At 53.1% G+C, this 19,898-nt stretch overlaps 6 protein-coding genes and 1 pseudogene across 7 annotated transcripts, besides 1 other annotated feature; 3 read left to right on the top strand and 4 right to left on the bottom strand.

Moving 5' to 3' along the window:
• Window positions 1-1,669: 1,669 nt before the first annotated feature.
• On the top strand, window positions 1,670-3,494 carry NCS54_01241300 (Hypothetical protein; the record flags this gene model as incomplete). Its single annotated transcript, XM_053157646.1, has 2 exons — window positions 1,670-1,787; window positions 1,834-3,494. The coding sequence occupies 2 exons, from the start codon at window positions 1,670-1,672 to the stop codon at window positions 3,492-3,494; spliced, it is 1,779 nt and encodes a 592-aa protein (XP_053013621.1).
• Window positions 3,495-4,321: 827 nt separating this feature from the next.
• On the bottom strand, window positions 4,322-6,006 carry NCS54_01241200 (MFS domain-containing protein; the record flags this gene model as incomplete). Its single annotated transcript, XM_053157645.1, has 5 exons — window positions 4,322-4,357; window positions 4,406-5,257; window positions 5,305-5,384; window positions 5,436-5,682; window positions 5,731-6,006. 5 exons carry the CDS (start codon window positions 6,004-6,006, stop codon window positions 4,322-4,324), a joined length of 1,491 nt encoding a protein of 496 aa, XP_053013620.1.
• A 1,891-nt stretch (window positions 6,007-7,897) lies between these two features.
• Window positions 7,898-9,297, bottom strand: NCS54_01241100 (Hypothetical protein; the record flags this gene model as incomplete). Its single annotated transcript, XM_053157644.1, has 4 exons — window positions 7,898-8,261; window positions 8,321-8,769; window positions 8,817-9,060; window positions 9,107-9,297. 4 exons carry the CDS (start codon window positions 9,295-9,297, stop codon window positions 7,898-7,900), a joined length of 1,248 nt encoding a protein of 415 aa, XP_053013619.1.
• Window positions 9,298-10,121: 824 nt separating this feature from the next.
• On the top strand, window positions 10,122-11,612 carry NCS54_01241000 (Hypothetical protein; the record flags this gene model as incomplete). Its single annotated transcript, XM_053157643.1, has 1 exon — window positions 10,122-11,612. Exon 1 carries the CDS (start codon window positions 10,206-10,208, stop codon window positions 11,610-11,612), a length of 1,407 nt encoding a protein of 468 aa, XP_053013618.1. The 5' UTR covers window positions 10,122-10,205.
• A 1,957-nt stretch (window positions 11,613-13,569) lies between these two features.
• NCS54_01240900 (Lysophospholipase) lies at window positions 13,570-15,663 on the top strand (the record flags this gene model as incomplete). Its single annotated transcript, XM_053157642.1, has 2 exons — window positions 13,570-13,648; window positions 13,778-15,663. The coding sequence occupies 2 exons, from the start codon at window positions 13,570-13,572 to the stop codon at window positions 15,661-15,663; spliced, it is 1,965 nt and encodes a 654-aa protein (XP_053013617.1).
• A 375-nt stretch (window positions 15,664-16,038) lies between these two features.
• NCS54_01240800 lies at window positions 16,039-17,590 on the bottom strand (annotated as a pseudogene). The gene is made up of 4 exons: window positions 17,196-17,590; window positions 17,027-17,149; window positions 16,601-16,977; window positions 16,039-16,556 (listed from the first exon to the last, which is right to left on the bottom strand).
• Window positions 16,039-17,590: a sequence feature.
• Window positions 17,591-18,280: 690 nt separating this feature from the next.
• Window positions 18,281-19,413, bottom strand: NCS54_01240700 (Hypothetical protein; the record flags this gene model as incomplete). Its single annotated transcript, XM_053157641.1, has 2 exons — window positions 18,281-19,328; window positions 19,373-19,413. 2 exons carry the CDS (start codon window positions 19,411-19,413, stop codon window positions 18,281-18,283), a joined length of 1,089 nt encoding a protein of 362 aa, XP_053013616.1.
• Between the last annotated feature and the right edge of the window lie 485 nt (window positions 19,414-19,898).

Here is a 19,898-nt window from a genome sequence, read left to right as displayed (position 1 = left end):
AAGAATTGAAGAGTCGCGTTGAGAAGAACCCAATCTTGTGAGGATCAAACTCGGAGAACTGGAACAGAAGCTGGCGAACTAGAATATGTGCGTCAAACGCGCTATGGAGAGGGACATTGACGAGCCTTGGTTAACATATCCGACAGCCGTCAATGAGGAATATGGAGCTAGGGACGGATATAAGCCAGTGTTAAATCTGGTTCCACGGCCGGTCACTGATGCTATCTGCAGCGGATCGGGTACGGGGTTACGAGTAACGAATTAACGAATAGACGAAAGCTCATTTGCGGCAATGTATCACATGCTCAAGTTCCTCGTGTCTATACTCTGATTGATAAGATGGACGTGCATAAGTGTGGCTGTTGCGAGCATTATGACAGCTGTGGCACCAGAGATGCATGCATGAATGTTGGGGATATGCGGAATGGATGTCACTGACTCTATTATGATGCTGCCTACAGTACTGCGCATTACAGTAGTCTGGCTGTGCTAAAGTCAAAGCGCACATTCCAGCTCCCAACACAATCCATCCGGAGCCCGCGATGTCAAGGCATGCGTTTTGCCAAGAGAACTCATCATAACTACTAGAAAAAACTACAAAAAATATTCATAAATATGGCAGGTGTTGTAATATTTCCTAGACAGTATTAGCTCATCCTTAGAGTAGGGATTGGGTAAGAACATGAGGAGGATTAGACGTGCTTCTGTCGTCCCGCCAGGCCGGCCCGGATGACTCTGCGCTATCGGTCCATTACAACATAGATATCTATTCAGTGAACTATCCTGGGTCAGAATAGCTTTAATTTGGGAAATATGAGAGAAATGAGAAAGGTACAAGAAGCCGTATTATGGTGAGACATGTTTAGACATTAATATGGGTACATAAATCGAAAGCAACACCTCAAATCTCGGCCTCACCGTCTAGTACAGGGTGGCCAAAAACAATCACACACCCAACTCACCCCTCGCTTACATCCTCCAACTCAATAACCAACAATATCTCCCCCAATTCAATTAACCAACAATTACCACACTATCTGAAACGCGCCCACCCCTGTCTCAAATGTTTTGCAGGATTTTTTGGAGCTTGCCGAAACAGGCATCTGCGAATGCTCACGTTGCCGCCGTCGCTATCGAGATTGGCGCCCTGCACTGGGGTACAATGATAAGCTCGGTGATGGGAATGGGAAATGGAGAAATGTCCGTCGACTACAAAAGTTCATCTTGGCCTTCCCCTCCCGATTATCGGCTCTGTCAACTAACTCCACGTGCTTAAAAACAAGGTTAATGTAGAGGTTATCAGTCAAGTTCGGGGCAATTGCTGGATGTGATGATGGGCGCGATAGGCCGGTTAAGCTTCACTTTCCAGCCACATTTTGAGCTTTCTTGGATCAAAGAGATAGATGTCTTGGCTAGCAACAAATCGATTCTCCAACTGAGCTTCAAAACCTTCCTCTTTTGTATAGACATCCGCTCCTTCTCATCCCTGCTATCGCGACCAGCCAGTCACCATCCCCACGTGTGTCTTGGCGATGCATCTCCTGAGTACCCTGTCTCGGTGAGAGAGAGGATCGTCATGCCCACTGACAGGGTCTCTCGGTGCAGTTAAAGCCAGCGATGATCCCTTCTGGTTTTCCACTTTCACTCAGCAACCGTCGTCGTCGCAATCATGAAGGTCTTTGCTCTTGGTGCCCTCGCTTTGGTGAGCTCAGCTTTGGCTGAGGATGTCCTCTACAGCAAGCGTCTGGTCAAGCGCTTTGTCGATGACGATGGCAACTACAACATGTGTACGTCTCAATTGACACTTTAATAGCTACCCAGCTAACAGATAAGCCTTCTTCCACGTCAATGATGTCCACGCCCATCTCGACGAGTTCTCCTCTTCAGGCACCGACTGCGTCGACCCCAAGAAGGGCTGCTATGGCGGCTATGCTCGCATTAAGCACACCGTTGATGGCCTCCGCAAGAAGTACCCGGATAACCTCTGGCTCAATGCCGGCGACGAGTTCCAGGGAACCCTCTTCTACTCCTTCTACGGACCTGAGAAGATCGCCGAGACCCTAAACGACCTCGAGTTTGACGCCATGACGCTCGGAAACCACGAGTGGGACGGCGGTGATGAGGAGCTTGGAGAGTTCCTCAAGAACTTGACTTTCCCCGTCATTTCTTGCAATGTCAAGAGCGAGTATGAGAACTTGAACAAGACTATCAAGAACTATCACATCTTTGAGGAGCATGACCTGGCTGTCATTGGCGTCACCACTGACACCACGCCCGGCATCTCGAGTGTCGGCAACAAGACCACCTTCCTTGACCCCATCGAGGAGGTCCAAAAGTCCGTCTACGAGATCCGCAACAAGACCGACATCAAGCGCATCGTCGCCCTCACCCACATTGGCTACGACGTCGACAAGGAGCTCGCCGCCAAGACCGAGGGCATCTCGCTCATCATCGGCGGCCACAGCCACACCCCTCTTGGAGAGATGAAGAACGCCGAGGGCAAGTACCCTACCATCGTTGAGAACATCAACGGTGACGAGGTCTTTATCGTGACGGCGTACCGATGGGGCGAGTACCTCGGCTACATCGACCTGACCTTTGACAAGGACGGCAAGGCCCTTGCCTACCACGGAGGCCCTATCCACATGGATAACAAGACCGACGTGGACGAGGACCTGCAGAAGAAGGTCGAGGCCTGGCGCGGACCCTTTGAGGAGTTTGCCGCTGAAAAGGTCGGCAACACCAAGGCCGAGCTTGACCAGACCCAGTGCCAGAAGGGAGACTGCCTCCTTGGCCAGGTCATGGCCGACGCCATGCTCGAGTACCGTCTTAACCAGAGCCGCAGCGAGGATGATAAGCCTGCTCTTGCCTTTGTCAACGCCGGCGGCGTCCGCGCCACCATCGACAAGGGCGACATCACCCGCGGCGAGGTCCTCACCTCGTTCCCCTTTGGCAACGCCATTGTCGAGCTCACTTTTACCGGGGCCGAGTTGGAGGAGCTATTCGAGGGTGCCGTGTCCCGCTTCAACCAGAAGAACAAGAAACCCATCACCTCGTGGTTCCAGGTGTCCAAAGGTCTCAAGATCGAGTACAACCCCGAGAACAACAACGGCTCCAAGCTTATCAGCCTCACCCTCGACGGCAAGGCTTTCGAGAGCAAGACCAACTACCGTGTCGTCACGCTCGATTTCTTGGCTGGAGGCGGCGACAACTTTATTGCGACGCCGAACAAGAACCTGGCGACCTTGGACAGCCAGGATGAGGTTCTCATCCAGTACCTCACGGCGTATAACCCCCTGGACGCCAAGCTGGAGGAGCGTGTCGTGACGACGAACGAGACTAGCGCTTCTGAGGAAGAGGAGCAGGAGGAGGCCAAGTCGGGTACGGGAAGTAGTGGAGGTAGCGGAGGTAGCGGAGAAAATGCGGCCAGCAGTGCCAAGGTGTCGCTGTTTGCTGCTGTTGCGGGTGTTGCCATGGTCCTGTTGACGATGTAAATGGATGAAGTATACGTACTCTGTATTTGATCTTACAGTTATCACCCAGAAGATGTGAAAGTGTTCCTAGCTCGAGAATACTCTGGACCCCTTCTCACGTCTGATTTCCACTGGTCAGTATGCTAAAGAGAGGAAAGGAAACAAGATCACTCACGGAAGACGGTAGTCAACACCACAGCCTTCACCCAGTATCCTTCCATCGCTGGGCAAAAGTGTGATATTCTCTCTGTACCTCATCCTCTTCAGGCAACACCCCATCTTCCTCCAACCACTCAGAATCCCTCATCTCGACACGAAACTTGAACCACAGGAGGGTCAGGAATAGAACAGGCACAGTGAGCCAAAATAGTAGCAGAAATAGGAGGATACCCAGGTAGACTGGGACAGCGTATTCAGGATGGCCCATGCTTCTCGAACAATGTTTTATCAGGAAAATGTTAACATGTTGGGCGGCGTCGACAGGTTTTGAGTATTTGTGCGAAGCAGAAAGAAAAAAGGGTTCTTTGTGAAAAAGGTCCCTTTGTTCAACAGGTGGGCAATGGAATAAAAGGGATCAAAGTCGTCTGAGCAAGAGAGAGATCGCACAATGTGCCATGGATGGACAAAGAGCACGGCGTTGTCGAGGAGTAACGCTATCGAGGATATGACTCGAGGGACTGAGGCAGATGCATCATCTCCTGACGTAACGGAATTCTGTGACGACATTGCACCAAGATTTGTATTTGCTGCATTGCTTGAGGCTATTCCCCCTCCAAGTCACCCATCCCTCGGACCCGATACATCGACAGTTGACCTCATATTCTCATCACATGCCCGTACATCATAACTTAGTAGGTATACCGGAAATCAGGCGAAGCATCGTCCTAGAAAAGTTAGCGACCATTTCGGTGTGTATAAGGAGTGTTACTCACATCATAAGCCTCGAGCACCTTCTCACCCCTATCCGCCTTGGCGTTGGACCTCTTGAACTCGAAATCACACAGAAGCACCAGCACGATGGACAGAAGAGAGCACGCGATGCACGCCCACATGCCCGGCTTGTACCCCGTCAGCTTGTCCTGCTCGCGGAACACGAGACTACCCGCGATGCCGCCCACGCCGCCGAAACCCACGAGCGTGGCGCTGCAGAGAGCGCGCTTCCACTGACCACGGATGTTGTTGGCCTGGAAAGACATGGACGCGGGGATGTTGCTGTTGGCACCGGCAGTGACGAGGAAGACGCCAAAGTAGCGGACGTTGGCGTTGGTCGCCCAGCCCATGATGGGGAGGCCGATGAGGCAGAGAATCATGTTGAAGATGATGATGGGACCGCGGATGTGGTACTTGTCGCCGACCCAGGCTGTTGCGAACATGACGATACCGGCGAAAGCGTAGGGGGGAGCTACGAGACACTGAGCCTCACCAACGCTGAAACCCATGTTGCCGACGAGAATAATGGGGAGCGTGTAAGCGAGGGCATAAGTGATGGTGGTGGTATCAAAGAAGATGAGAGCATAAGCCCAAACCTTCCAGTCCCTGGCACCACCGAGGAACTTGCCAAGCTGGAAAGGGGGGACCTCGGTATCGCCACGGTCACGATGGATACGGCTGACGACCCAGTCTCTCTCACGCTGGCCGAGGAAGGACCAAGACTTTCGCTTCGAGTCGGGGAAATCGACGAGGAGCCAGTAACCGGCGATGCCCAGGGCCACGGTGAGGGCACCTTCGATGATGAAGATCCAGCGCCAGCCCGTGAGACCCTCACGACCGTTGAGCTGCATGAGCTACATTGTGTGAGTGAGAGTTGTAAAAGGGGGGTATTGGGACTTACACCGTAGGCGAGAATACCGGAAAAGGCGGAGGCAACACAGCCGAGGAGGTAAAAGACGGAATATCGCTTACCAACCTCATCTATAAAACACATTAGCCACTGGCATGGGTATTTCCAGGGGCATCACTTACATCGTGTGTACCATGTGCTCAGGAGATAGACACAGCTGGGGAAGAAGCCAGCCTCGAAGACACCGAGGACCGCTCTGAGAGCAGCAAGCTGAGGAAACTTCTTGACGAAACCCATGCCGATCATGACGGCTCCCCAGCACATGGTGATGAGGGCCAGGTGAATGCGCGGGCCGACTTTGCGAATGAGGATCGTGGAGGGAGGCTGGAAGAGGATGTAGGGGATGAAGAAGACGAGGTTGCAAATGTTCTAACACTCTGTTAGCGATGGATCTCGGTGAGTTGAAGGGTTACTTGCGTATCGAAAGCCAATGAGGTTCAGCTCAACACTCATGCCGGCAATGTTGGCGGCGCTCATGTTGGTTCGATCCATGAGGGAGACGCAGTACATGGCTCCCACAGTGACAACAAGACGGCGGTCAATGCGCCGTATGATGCTCTTCTGCTCCTCGGGAGTGAAGCCATGATCCTGATCCTGCTCGGAGCTGATCTTGCTTGGAGCCTGGTCGAGGTGCTTGTACTCTGCCTGCGCCTCGAGCGCGACGTGGTCATCGGTAGCGTGCGTCTTTTCCATGATTGCAATGAGATATGGAAGTCTCAAAGAAGAGAGAGAGAGGAGGAGGAGGGAAGAAGGAGAGTGTTATAACAATCCCCGGGAGATTGGTAGGACAGTAAAAAGGAGGATGCAAGGGGGGGGTTGGTGATCGGCAGTACAAAAGCCAAAGTTACACAGAGGCCCTCTTTTGCAAGAGAAAGAAGAAGGTGAGGAAGTCGTACCAGGAAGCTGGGCCTACTTCTTGCTTTGAACACTCCCCAGTTTGATCGACCATCACTTCCTTTATATCCTCTCCGGGGATCTCGAATCCACAACTGGCCCTACGAGTTAACCGACAGCCCAATCACCCTCGAGACAAGGACCCAAGATGCCTCGGATATCTTTGTCTACCCAGATTTCCACCCCAGACCTTGCTCTCTTTCCCTCTCTCCCCCGCAAGATCTGCCGTGTGGACGGACTCCTTCATTCTCCACCGACGATCCGGGGTCGTTCGTCGTCCGACTTTGCGGGGTAGATGGAGGCAGAGCTCCGCTTGGCAACGCCGGAGTATTGCCCGATCAGGAGCGAGACGCGATGGAGGGGTGATTGGTGTTTGCCTTTTCTCTCTCCCCATATCACCCGACCCCAGGTTTTTCTGGGGATATTGCCCTTTCGCTTGATAGGAAAGCCTGACCCCATGTTCCTTGTTCAGCGTGGCTTGCGTATTGATTTCTTGGCTGTGTAGGGGAGAGCAAGGATATGCCTTGCCCCATGCTTTCCCCTTCTCACTTGTGTCCTCTCGTGCAATCGTGAAACTATACCCAAGCGCCCGGGTTACGCAGCCTGTAGTCCGAAGCGAGCGTCGAGGCCCTTTATTGCGTGGGAGAACGCCGGCGCATAAGAGGCTAAGCTGCTATGTCTCGTCCAAGAGAGATTCATACTGGGTAATTTTCGCTACAATGGTTAAATTATAGACACACAGTAGGAATGATGACCTTCACTAGCAAAGAAGGGCACAGCAGGAACCAATTATCCAAAGAGCCAAGCAAATCCAATATCATTGGCGAGCCGCCACTACACCACCATCAGAACCGAAAAATCAACCACATCATGACCGAAAGCCATCTTCCCCCCCTCCCCAGTTTCCCCCCCTTCCCGCACAGACACACACTCACTTCCCCCGCAGCATCTCCCGAGCAGCAGCCATGTCGACCAATGACGGCTCATAGAAGCACCTTGGATGCCGAGGCTCTGTACAGAAACAGACATTGATCCAACAGAAGTGCAGATTAGAATCTTGGTCTAGGCGGAGCGCCCCCCCCAGGTTGTTGTGCCCACCCCATGATCGGCGACGACGCTAGTGGATATGGTTGTTTTCACCCGGAACGAGACCGCTTCAACGTTCTTCTCGGCGCCAGATTTGTTGATGCATCAAGGTGTATGTATGCATCATCTTCGGAGCTGGTTTCCTGGCGTGTCATAGTCTACTCCATCGAGTTGCATTGGGACCGCCTGTCACTCGTGTGGCCTGTGATTCTTGGCCAGATCATGAGAGTGGAAATTTGCCATTTCAACAACTGTGAGTCTTCGGGAGGTTCCGCCCTACTCTACGTGTCATGAGTTGTCCTTTGTCTTCGGACACTGACCGAATCCATACTCTCCCACCTCACCATCTTTCCTTCATGCTCCGTGTCAACCCATCTTGTCCTGTGTACGCCTCGGTATCTCCTCCAATGCTAGAAACAAACCGAACCAGAACCGAAAGACCAAGGAAGGGGTCTCAACCAAAGAACCGTGCAAGTCGTCGAGTGTGTCCCGCCGTCCCCCTCTTACCGTGTATCCCCAAGTCGACGCAAAAGCAAAGACAACCCCTGAAAAAAGTGGCATCAACCCACTCGCTCGCGAACACGCTGACGCTCTTCCAACCTCATCACCGAAACATCGACGTCGCCGTCACAAATGTCTTCTTGATGTTGTGCCAGATCAACCCAGCCGTGCCCACCACGGCAAAGATCTGAAGAATCTCCCACGGCTGCCGCGTCTTGATCTCGGTCTCGATATAGTCAATCTTGCTCCCAGCCATGCGCGGGAACCGGCCGGTCGTCATGTACTGCTCCATCAGGGCATCCTTCTGATACCACTGCTCACGCAGCCACAAGTCAAACTCCTTCTGGTCATCCAGGGGGATGTCGGCCATGCGGAAACGACGCCAGTGAAAGTTGACCGACTTTGGGGGTCGACCCTGGAAGTAAGTGCTGGATAGGCCAAACAACTCCTCTCCATATCCATCTCGGCTATAGTCGTCAGTCAGTCGACGAGGCTAACGCTGTGCAACAAGGTTTGCAGAACTTACGGGATTCCCTCATACGCGACTGTGCAGTCGTAGACGTAGTCCATCGTGCCCTTGAGTTCGTTCAGACAGAAAAACATGCCCGTACTCCGTGGAAGCATGACATGCTCAGGGTCCTTGAGGTCATTCTTGGCAGCCCAACCAGCCGACTTTCTTCTTCCATTCCTTGACAGGTTTGTGCCTTCGGGAAACAACAGTAACCACATGGGATCCATATAAGACTTTCCATTTGGGTCCACCTTGCGCTGCTTGAGCTTGTTCAGGCGATAGGCCAGTCGGGGTTGGTCAGTTGCCATCTTTCTCGACATGAAGATGAATCCGTAAAAGAGCATTCCCCATCCGATTAGAGGAATCAGCTTGAGAGACTCCTTGAGGACGATGTAGATGTGACCGTGCATTCCAGGCGAGTTGGCATATCCCACCCACCACAGGTACAACCAGTCAGTGTAGATCTACATTCAGTTAGTCGGCAGCCTCCCACACAACTCGAGATTCCTACCTGGTGGTTGGCAATCAAGACCAAGCGCTCAGGAAACTCAAACTGCACTCCCCCGTCAGGTCGTAGCTTGATCTGGCCTGCAACAGACTCGTCACCGCTGATTCGAATAGTTGTAGGACCCCAGATCTGGGTCATGACGGTTGTGGTGAGACAAAAGGACCGCTTCGTCATGGCCATGTATGCGTAGTACCAATCGCGGTTGAAGAAGTACAGCGGCGCCCCAATGAGCTGGGTAATGTGGATGCTGTGAAGGTTAGATAGGGCCATAAGATGGATAATGTGTGGCCTACATGATGCAGCATGTCATAAAGTAGAAGCTGAACAAGGCGCCGCGGAGGATCTGCATCAGGGTTCCGTATCCTTCCCTCCCCGATGGATGAGCAACCTTTGGCGCGACATTGGGCTTCTCGGTCAGCCCCGCAGGGAGGTCCGGACTGGGGAGAGAGGCCTCGGAGGGGTCGGCGTTCTTGAGATCGGCCATGGCGGCGGATGATAATCGGGCGCGTCGTATATGTTGCTCGATATTGCTGGGTATTGATAATGACAAGTAGGGACGCTGTTGAAGCGAACGAAATGGCGGTCTCAAGCTAATATAACGTCCAGCTCAACAAGGAGAGTTGCCTGCCTTGAGCTGCAGCCAAACAGAAGAAGGCGAGGGGTCGCGTGGGACGCACACGAGGTAAAAGAGGCCGCCACCAGAGTCCAGCCTCGTGGCAGCTATCAAGCGAAGTGAAAGAGAGCGGTCTACCACTGGGCAAGTCAAAGATGAAGCTGGAGATGGAGAGGGACGAGGCTGCGAGACATTGCGCACATGATGCCAGTCCTGCTAAGGCTTCCTAGTTGCGAGTGACATCAGCCGCCTAGCGGATGCCTCGGAGGCGGAGGGTATGACGCCTGAGACGGAGGTCCGGTGGTTGGGGAGTGCCGACGCCGATGAGCCAATCAGAGGGCTTCGATATCATGTGTCTCGGTGCCGACATGCCAGATCTGGAGCTGTCAGAGCTACCCTGGAGATAGAGACTTGGCCGGATGGGCTCATAAGGATCAGGTGAAGACTCCAGGTGATCTATGCTTGCTGCAGAGGTAAAAACTTTGACCAAACACTCGCTGTCAACATGCTATTCTTTGTTTCTCTGTCAAAGCTTAATGCAGATCTCCATGTGCGAGCTTCCCCACACTGAGCTCCTCAGCCGAAACAGGCAGGCGGTGAGAAAACAGCCCACCACAAGCTCCCTCGTTTTCTGCCCTCATGTGTAAAGCCGTTGCAAAGCCGCTGTCGTTCGAGCTAAGCTGTGCCCGTCTTCGGCGTCATTCTTCCACAAATTTATTCCGTCTTGCAAAGACCCTTATCTTTTCACGAGACATCGGTCATGCCTCTTGAGCTACAACATGTTTAATAGGACCCTCATCAGGGGCTTGGCGGCTCTTGAGCCTACCTTGTATCCACGAGCAGTAACTCTACCTGTCCGGCCATTAACTCGGTTCCCCTCGTGTCGCTCTTTGTCCACCACGTCCTCCCTTCAAACACACGAGATTCGCAGCATCGCAGAGCTTCCACAACGAATCAGTCCCCGATACTTGCAGAGTACAAAACCCGGCTCATCGCTGCTATCATTAAACTGGCCAAAGCCACCGCAAAACCTACTCCTGATCCATAAGCTCTACTCGGCCCCCGTCGTCGAAGCCGTCGTCAAGTTCTCCAAGTACATCCACAATGAGTACCCTGAAGTCAACCTCGTCTTTGAGCCACGCATAGCCGAGTCATTGAAGGAGCGCCTCCGCTTCCCCATATACTCTTCGGACAACCGCTCCAACATGGCCGACAAGATTGACGTCATTGCAACCTTTGGCGGCGACGGCACTGTCCTGCGAGCTGCGAGCCTGTACAAGTTGCACGGGTCGGTGCCCCCGATCTTGTCCTTCAGCATGGGTACACTGGGATTTCTGGGCGAGTGGGATTTTGGCGAGCACAAAAAGGCGTGGAGGGAGATGTACATGAGTGGCAGTGACGTCGCTATGAGGGACGCCGCTTATCCTCGAGGGGCTTGGGACAAGACGAGTACAGGGTCCTACGCTGGATGGGAGAGGCACAAGGGCAAAAGCTTGGGATCTCAGAGGGCATCCAAGGTGCTGCTTCGACACCGCATCAAGGCTGATGTCTACGACCCATCTGGTAACAACATCAACCACTGGCTGTCTGATACGTTATCGAGCGATGCTGAGTCAGGGGCGAAGCCGATTGCGGGATCCAAAGAGTCTTCACCGTCGCTGAGGGCTATCAACGAGATTTCAGTGCACCGAGGATCTCATCCACATCTGGCTGTCATTGACATTTACCAGAACGGGCACTTTCTCACTGAGACCACAGCTGATGGAATTCTAATCAGCACACCGACAGGTTCAACGGCATACAGCCTCAGCGCTGGTGGTCCCATCGTACACCCTCTAGTCAAGTCCCTCCTCATCACGCCCATCAGCCCGTGTAGCCTCAGCTTCCGGTCCCTGGTGCTACCGCTCGACACAAAGGTCAACCTGCGAATGAGCCCCAAGAACCGCGGGCGCGAGCTCGACCTCAGCATCGACGGGAAGCGGTGCGTGGGAGTCTCCCCCGGGACTGAGATTCGGGTCGAGGGCGAGTTCGTGGGGCGCGCGGGCCCCGGGGAGGAGTGGCACGGGGGCGTGCCGTGCGTGATCCGCACCGAGGACGATGATCCGTGGGTGGGCGGACTGACAGGTCTGCTCAAGTTTAATCATCCCTTTGGGAGGGAGCCGGCAGGGGATGAGTTTGATGGTTGATGGGCGATTATACGCCGATTGATACGGCGGTTATACGTATACTTGTATGTGTAGACTACCTCTTTTTTTCTTCTTCTTTTGTTTGATACCCCCTTTTTTGGCCAATCCGTGGCACAAGATCAAGACGCATCGGATTGATGATAATGTCGCTTGGAAACACCTAAAAAAAAAAAAAGACTTGGCAGTAGGCACGTTCGGCGAACACAAGAGTGAAATAAGCGGTGTCGTTATGTATGCCGAGCCTCCCGCTGAGTCAAGTGGAGAGATATTCGTGGGCTGTTGACGAGCAACTGAGAGGGTGCATGGCTTGAATACAGACTCTGATACGCGGATAGCTCCAGAAGAATACGACAAGATCATTCACAGCCTTCCGATCGGCCGAGTGATTTTTTTTTTTTTTTCTTTCTTTTTCTTTTTTGATTCCAGTGCCTGGCTCAAAAATAGGTTGTGACGGTAACTAGGGGACATTGTGTGTTCGGGGGCCCGAAGAATGCGAGCTGCGGGCTGACAAAGATGGCGGTGCTGTTCTCTGGCAGCTCAGAAGTGAGCTATCTAGACGAGTCTTACAGAGAAGAGAGGGCGGAGAGCACGAAGCAGCCGCCAATCCGTCTTGGCAGGCTCCATCGCCAAGGCTGAAGGACGAGGGTCTCGTTTATTGACGCAGGCATGAGGTGGTTTGTTTTTGTGAGATGCTTGGCTGGGTTTCGGAGTTGGATGAGGCACGTTCCTTTTAATCTCGGTTTTGGGCTGATGCGAGTAATCGTATAACTAGAGGGAGAGATCTCACATCTCAGATAAAGACATTAACGTCTCCTGTAGTCATAACCTAAGTTCCAGTAGACATGATATGAGCTGCACGTGGGTAGTAACAGTAAATCGAATCAATGTACACGCTTTCATCGCGGAGCATGGATCCAATCCGAATTCCGGTCCCCCCTTCAAACTTTCAATTCTTCGGGGTCCATTCTAGTGGCCGCGCGCCAGGCCAGGGGGGACCCAAATACCACGCTAAGCCCCGCCGTAAGATGCAATCCATAAGGTGGGTGGATTGGACTGCACCATAAGCTCACTCTCACCACCAAGGACTTGGCGCTGTTTCGGGCGGGCCGGGTGCGTTAGAGATGGTGATGGTGATGCTGTGTTTAGAACATGTTGAGAGGAATTGTACTTGTTGAAGAGTTCATGTTGGGCAGTGTATACACAAGCAAAAATCTCCTGGTCGTACCCGAACACGGAAACTTCAACTAACATGTATGCCAAGTTCGCAACCCGCGGATGGAACTCGCATCAGAAGAATCATAGGTGCCCGCTTCGATTGATGACGGGGGCTGGGCAGGGCTGGGCAGACCTTGGCAGAGGCGCAAGAGAACGGGGACGGGACTTGTGTCGGTGTTTTTTTTGAAGGGAAGAAATAATTCAAGAAGCCCGCCCGCGGGGAATTGACATTGACATTTCAACCTTTTTTTTCTACGCTGGTAGATCCTATCGCAAGAGAAGAGCTTTGCCCCCACGCAAAATTGAAGGGCGATACTAATTAAACTCGACCTGGATCATCCATCTCAGTCTCCATCCACGCAATAAACCTCCCTCCTTCACATTCTCCCTCGTTGAAATAACCCGGGCAGCTTCTTTTTCCTTCCTTTTCTATTGTACTTCTTGAAGCTGTTGTTTTAGAGTCTTGGGTTCTTCTTTTTTTTCTCTTCTTCTCCCTGTTACTCCACATTATTCCATCATCTCCTTATTTTTTAACCCTTGCCTTGAGGAGGGGATCCATCCGCGCGTCGCATAAGAATACGAAGCAATTATCGACTGAGAAGAGAGACAGAGGAATCTCGCCTCTTTTTATTGTTTCTTGTTTAACCTTTTTGGAAAACTCTTTAACTTTATTTTCTCTTTTATTTCTTTATTACCCCCCTCCCTTTTTTTTTTCTTACTCCCTGGTGGGCCAACAAGTAGCATGGCCTCCCTTTCCAATAGCCTCACGCTATTGTTGGCTGCTGCTACAGCCTTGACTCCGGTCGCCGCGAGACCTGCGCGTAAGTATTATCTCTACGTCTGCGTCGCCGCAATGCGCTCTGCTACCTAGAAGCTATATCCATAGCGCAGCTGGTGCATAGTAGCCTTGCGCTTTCTTTGCTCCCATTCCTAACATTATCAATCCGCAGCCGAAGACTCGGTCGTCGCCATCGCCAACTCGGACCTCCTCTCACAACCCGCCTCCCTCTCGAGGCGAGGATCACCTCAAGCCCCCAATGGCTACGTTCCCACCGAAGTCACCTGCCCCAGCGAGCGACCTTCTATTCGAAATGGCACCCGCATCTCCGACCAGGAGCGCGAGTGGCTCCCCAAGCGACGCAACGAGACGATCCCGCACATCCGAACCCTCCTGAAGCGTATAGCCATTCCTGGCTTTGACAGCGACGAGTACCTGAAGGATGTTGAGAATAACTCTACGGCTCTGCCTAATATTGGTATCGCTATTTCGGGAGGTGGTTACCGTGCCATGCTGTGCGGCGCCGGCGCCCTGGCTGCGTGGGATGATCGCTCAGACGGCAGCGACAAGGACGGTAACCTCGGTGGTCTTCTCCAGAGTGCGACGTACCTCTCTGGATTGTCGGGTGGCGGATGGCTGGTTGGCAGCTTGATGATGAACAACTTTACCTCTGTGCAGGAGAGCGTCAACTACCCGGGCATCTGGCAGCTGGAGAACTCGATTCTTGAAGGTCCCAACAACTACGCCCTGCTGCAGTACTACAACAACATTCTCGACGAAGTCTCGGACAAGAAGGATGCTGGGTATGAACGCTCCATGACGGATTACTGGGGTCGCATGCTCTCGTACCAGCTCATCAACGCCACCAATGGAGGTCCTGGGTACACCTGGTCCTCCCTCGCCGACGACACGGCCTTTTCAGAGGGCAAGGCGCCCATGCCCATCCTCATTGCCGACGGCCGCGACCCGGACGAGACCATCGTCTCGCTCAACTCGACAGTCTTTGAGTTTACGCCCTGGGAGCTCGGCTCCTTCGACCCGACGCTCAACGGTTTCGTCCCCCTCAAGTACGTCGGTTCCGAGTTTAGCGGCGGCAAGCTGCCCAAGGATAAGGCATGCATCCGTGGCTTCGACAATGCTGGTTTCGTCATGGGAACATCGAGTAGTTTGTTCAACGCCATCGTCATTTACCTCAACGAAACCGATAGCCCATACGTCCCCGACGACGTGCCCGACGTAGCCATCGATGCCGTCTCCGCGCTCCTCGAGTCCATCGGCGACGACAACAACGACATCGCAGACTGGACTCCCAACCCCTTCAAGGGGTGGAACAAGCTCGAGAACCTCAGTGTCGACTCGGACCGCCTAACCCTCGTCGACGGAGGCGAAGATCTCCAAAACGTCCCCTACTACCCGCACATCCGCATCGAGCGCGAGGTCGACGTCGTCTTCTCGTTCGACTCGTCCGCCGACACCGAATCGGGCTGGCCCGACGGCGCATCGCCCATCAAGACGTACGAGCGATCCCTCGCCGACATCTCCAAGGGATCCGCGTTCCCCGTCGTCCCCGGCCGCGACACCTTCCTCAACCTTGGCCTCAACACGCGGCCGACATTCTTTGGCTGCGACGCCTCCAACACGTCCGAGCCGTCACCCCTGATCGTCTACATCCCCAACTACCCCTACGTCTACGCCTCCAACATCTCCACCTTCCAAACCACCGTCAACTCGTCCGAGCTCTCCGCCATAATCGAGAACGGCTACGCGGCCGCAACAATGCTCAACGCGACCCGCGACCCAGACTGGCCCGTCTGTGTAGGCTGCGCCATGCTCGCCCGCAGCTTCGACCGCACAAACACGACACTCCCGGACAAGTGCCGTGAGTGCTTCCAGAACTACTGCTGGAACGGCACCCTCGACGAGTCCCCGGCCGCCGACTACTGGCCCTCGTTCATCGGCGAGCGCATCGATATCGAGAGTTTCGGCGTAAGGGTCCTGGGCAGCAGTGCCGTAGCTGCATTCGTCGCGGCATTTGCCGGCCTTGTTCTCGCCATTTAAAACTCAACATTTCTTGTACATTTGATTCTTGCATATAAGAAAACGAAAAAGTCGGAGTCTGTTGTTTTTCCAGCACCCTGAGGAATGCATCGAGAGGATACAAAGGGTTGATAGATGAGCTTGCATCACAGGCTCGCATTTTTTCATATATATATCCGGTCATGGGCGGTCGGATGGGCATTGTTTACTTAGGATACCTTAGCTATTTAGTAGCAGTGAATCTAATGATTTCTGTCATAGTACATGCCCTGCGTATCCAATGCCTTCTATCACTATTTACTTCAATATTCGTCATAGTCCATGCTTTTATTCTCTGCTTAATCCTACATGGAAGCCCTTCACAAACACCGTCGTCAACTTGACTCCCTGGTCGCCTCATATTCCTTCGCGACAACGCCTCAAGGCCTCTAAGTGATGGTTGATTTCGTATAACTCATCAACTACCCGGGGAAGCTCTTCATCTGCCGGTGAAGGCCGAGGTTTGTCACTCGGTATCTTCCAAGCATCATACCCGTGTTTCCTCAAAGGCAGCCCCTTGTCCCTATCTCTATCACTGTCATAGACATCGTTGAGCATGGCGTCAATCTCCCTCGCGACGCCAAGTGTCCATGAGTATATATTGACGCCTTTTGCGTAAGGATCCCATAGACCCCAGATCTCATTGAGGATCGTCAGAGCCGTAGCAGTGATGACTGAGATTCCCGCGATCTCAAGGACTGCCCTGCCCATCATGGACCAGGCCAACGTGGTGCATGTCTGAATAGGAAGGCTGAGGCAGAGGACACGCGCCACGATGTCAAAGGTCCAGAGAAAGGCAATGGGTTTCACATTATCACTGTAAGCATAGACGCTGGATTCCCGCCCGATCATGGCCATGAGGTCGACGTTTTCGCCTGTTCTTGTTAGAGAATTGGCGATGCCCAGCATAGGAACTTACGGATAAGTGGCGTTCGAAACGTGCCAAAGTCGCAGATATCGGCGAGATCATCCAAGTGGTTACGGATATTGTACATGACGCGTTGAGGGGCAATCGACGGCAGCTTGGATGGTGAAGAGGTTCGGAACTCCCGTTCAAGTTGAAGGGACAGTATCTCAAAGAAATGTTCCATCTCGTTTCTTGTGCCCTCTTGGAAGGTATCGCTTGAGGTATTGGTCACACTCCTGGTCCCGGGGGCGTCTTTTTCGATTGGGCGCAACTGTTGAAGTCTTTTTGCGGCCCGGTTGCACAACGTTACCACACAAGGGTCATGCGTATTACCGCGTATACGATTCACTAGGCATACGGGATAGGCGGTGACCAAGGCGAGGCAGTTACTGTAACACATCAGAAATGTTCAGCCACCAACACAGCACAGGAACTCACAAGACGTTGAGTTGCAGATCCTCTCGCCGCATATCACCAGGTTTGGCGCTCTTGAGAACTGCTGCCGCCACTGTAGTCGCCGTATGTGCGACTCTCTCCATCCTCTCTCTTGATGCTCTTAAACTAGTAATGGTTAGTCGTGTCTTCCCCTGCAGTCGAGGAGACCGACCTTATGAAACCCTGGGTCATTGCAAAGCTACCACCACCCGCAGCCAAAGCCTCGAAGAAGAGGATAATATTGGGACGAAATATCTGCTGCTGGAAGAGGAATCTTGCTGCGGCCGCCTCCTCGATTGTCGATGCAGAAGGTCCGCAAATAAAGGGCAGTCGATCGTGCAAGAGTCCTATAAATACACACCACAGGATCGTCAAGAAGAAGCGCAGACACCATCCAGTCAAGTTCGATAGCTTGTGAATGTTGTAGTTGATGCGACGGCATGACCATGGGTTGCCAATCTTCTTCTCGATGCGTATGTCCCTCCGCGTCCTGAGAAACCAGTGAAAACCGCGCTTCAAGAGTATTGTCGGGTTTCCTATTGGAGGGAATCGCACAATTCGTCGCCGCTAGCTTCGTTTCTCATTTCGTGATCTGATACTCGGGTCCGCGGCTTCAAGGTCTACGTCCGGGTCTGACTCTCGATCTTGGTCGGCGGTCCCGTCTATTGAGGGAGGGGCAAAGGTCACTTCCCTCTTTGAGAGGATTCTTTCGAGAGACTTTCGTATCTCGGAAAGGGGGCTGGATACTCTCGATGGCGGTCTTGAGTTTCTGGTCGAGTTTCGGCCAGTATATAATCGGAAGGCCATTAGGGAAGGATGTCGGTTCGGTGCTAGGGCTGCGGAGGCTGCGAATGAGGTCAAAGTGAACGTTGCTAATCAAAAGATGGAACATGAATCTCTCCAAAATGAGAGCCTCACAGGATAATGATGCTGCTGAGTGGTGATGCCTGGTGATGACGGATCTGAGTGCGCCATCAGCACTGACGAGATGGAAGAATGCATATGTTGAATTGAATTGTTTCGACTTCTCGGCGAGAGAGCTTTTGGTGTTATGTAAGGCGAATTAGGTACCTAAGTCACTTGCCGTTGTTGAGAGATTCGCCTTCGTGAGGCAGGTAGTAAAGGGAGGTGGCAGCTGTTCCTCCTGCTTGGGCCTGAGCCCCATCACCATCACTATCACTATCACTCCTCGTTCAACCTCCAATGTTGGGTATAACTTCAACTTTAATAATCAAACTCATTAATGTCCCGGTTAAATTAAGCAAAAGTGACATCCTTGCCCGTCTTGGCACTCTCGAAAACAGCCTCAATCAACTGCAAAACATCCCTAGCATCAGTTGCACTGACTGGCACATCCTCCTCCCGTCCACTCTCAATAGCCTTGGCCAACTGCGCATAGAAGGCCTTGTACGTGACAGGCTCCAAGATGGGAGCGGGCTGCTCCTTGGGAACACCGTCATCGCCCACAAGTACAAGCTTCAGGTGCTTGGGGTCATCCTTGCCAAAGTCGGCGTCGGTCGCCTTCTTGCCCGCATGGAGCTGCTCCTCTTGGGTGTCGAGGCCGAACTTGCGGAAGCTGCCCTTTGTGCCGCGGACCCAGAATCGGGGCTGGTCGGCCTCGGCGCTCATGACGCTGATGCGGATGTTGACCAGGAGACCGTCCGGGTAGGTGAGCTCAGCAGAGACACCGTCAGGGTTCTCAAAGTCGAACTTGCCGCTACGCTGAGAGAGGAGACGGCCGTGGACAGCCTGGGGCTTGCCAAACAGGTGGTAGGCCTGGTCGATGAGATGGGTGCCCAGGTCGAAGAGGGCACTGCCGCCCTGGGCGATGGTGAGGTCGAGCTTCCAGTTGTTGGAGGGTGTAGGGCGATATCGGTCAAAGTGAGTATCGAACTGAACGATTCGACCAAGGGTTCCCTCAGAGATAAGCTTCTTAACGGTGACAAAGTCATTGTCCCATCGTCGGTTCTGATAAACGATAAGGAGCTTGCCATTCTTCTTGGCAATGTCGATAAGCTGATCAGCCTCGGCCGAGGTGGGCACGAAGGGCTTCTCGGTCAAGACATGCTTTCCAGCCTCGAGGGCAGCCTTGGTGAGCTCAAAGTGGTTTCCAGGGGGTGTGCTGACGACGACCAGGTCGACAGCAGGGTCGGCAAGCAGCTGCTTGTAGTCGGTATAGTGCTTGATGTCGGGGTAGTCGTGTGGTGCCGAGTTACCCTCCTTGGGTGATCGCTGAACAATGCTGTACAGCTTAAGCTGAGGTGTTTGCGTGAGGAAGGGGATGTGGAAGATTTTGGCAGAGGCGCTGTTGTTGTCAGTTGTATTCATGAGATGGCTTGGTGAGCTTACCCGTATCCAATGACACCCACGTTGTAAGTCTTTCCGCTCATTTTGATTCTAGTTTTTACACCGGGACAAGTTGCAATGCTCGAGACAAGAGTCGAGGGCTAACGACGTGTCTATATACTCAAAAACTTGTCAGTCAACGTCTCAGAGCTGAGTAATTGTATCATTCACCATCCGCTCATGCCATCGTCGTCAATGCCCCTCCATGCGGTAATTCCGTCATGGGGCGGGGACTAGACCCCACGGGCTTCTCGCCGTCCCTGGAGCTCTGGGCGAATTGAGCGGGCTCCTCGACGCCACGATTGGCTGTCGGTGGTAGACCTAAGGTGGATTTGGCCGAGAAAAGGGACGACAGAGGATAGTGAAGAAGGTCCAGGCGAAAGGTATTAGTCATCTCACGAGATTCTACTCAAGATTTGATCAAGTTTTGTTGTTTCTGAATATTGAGCTGTTCAGGGCAGGATCTCATGATGGGACATGGTCGGTTTACACAACGTGTTTCTCTCCGGGGCTATATCTGACCCATGAT

The sequence above is a fragment of the Fusarium falciforme genome, chromosome 10, assembly GCF_026873545.1.
Source record: "Fusarium falciforme chromosome 10, complete sequence".
Taxonomy (NCBI): domain Eukaryota; kingdom Fungi; phylum Ascomycota; class Sordariomycetes; order Hypocreales; family Nectriaceae; genus Fusarium; species Fusarium falciforme.
Note: the sequence above shows the minus strand (reverse complement) of the source record. Positions and strands in the feature narration are given on the sequence as shown.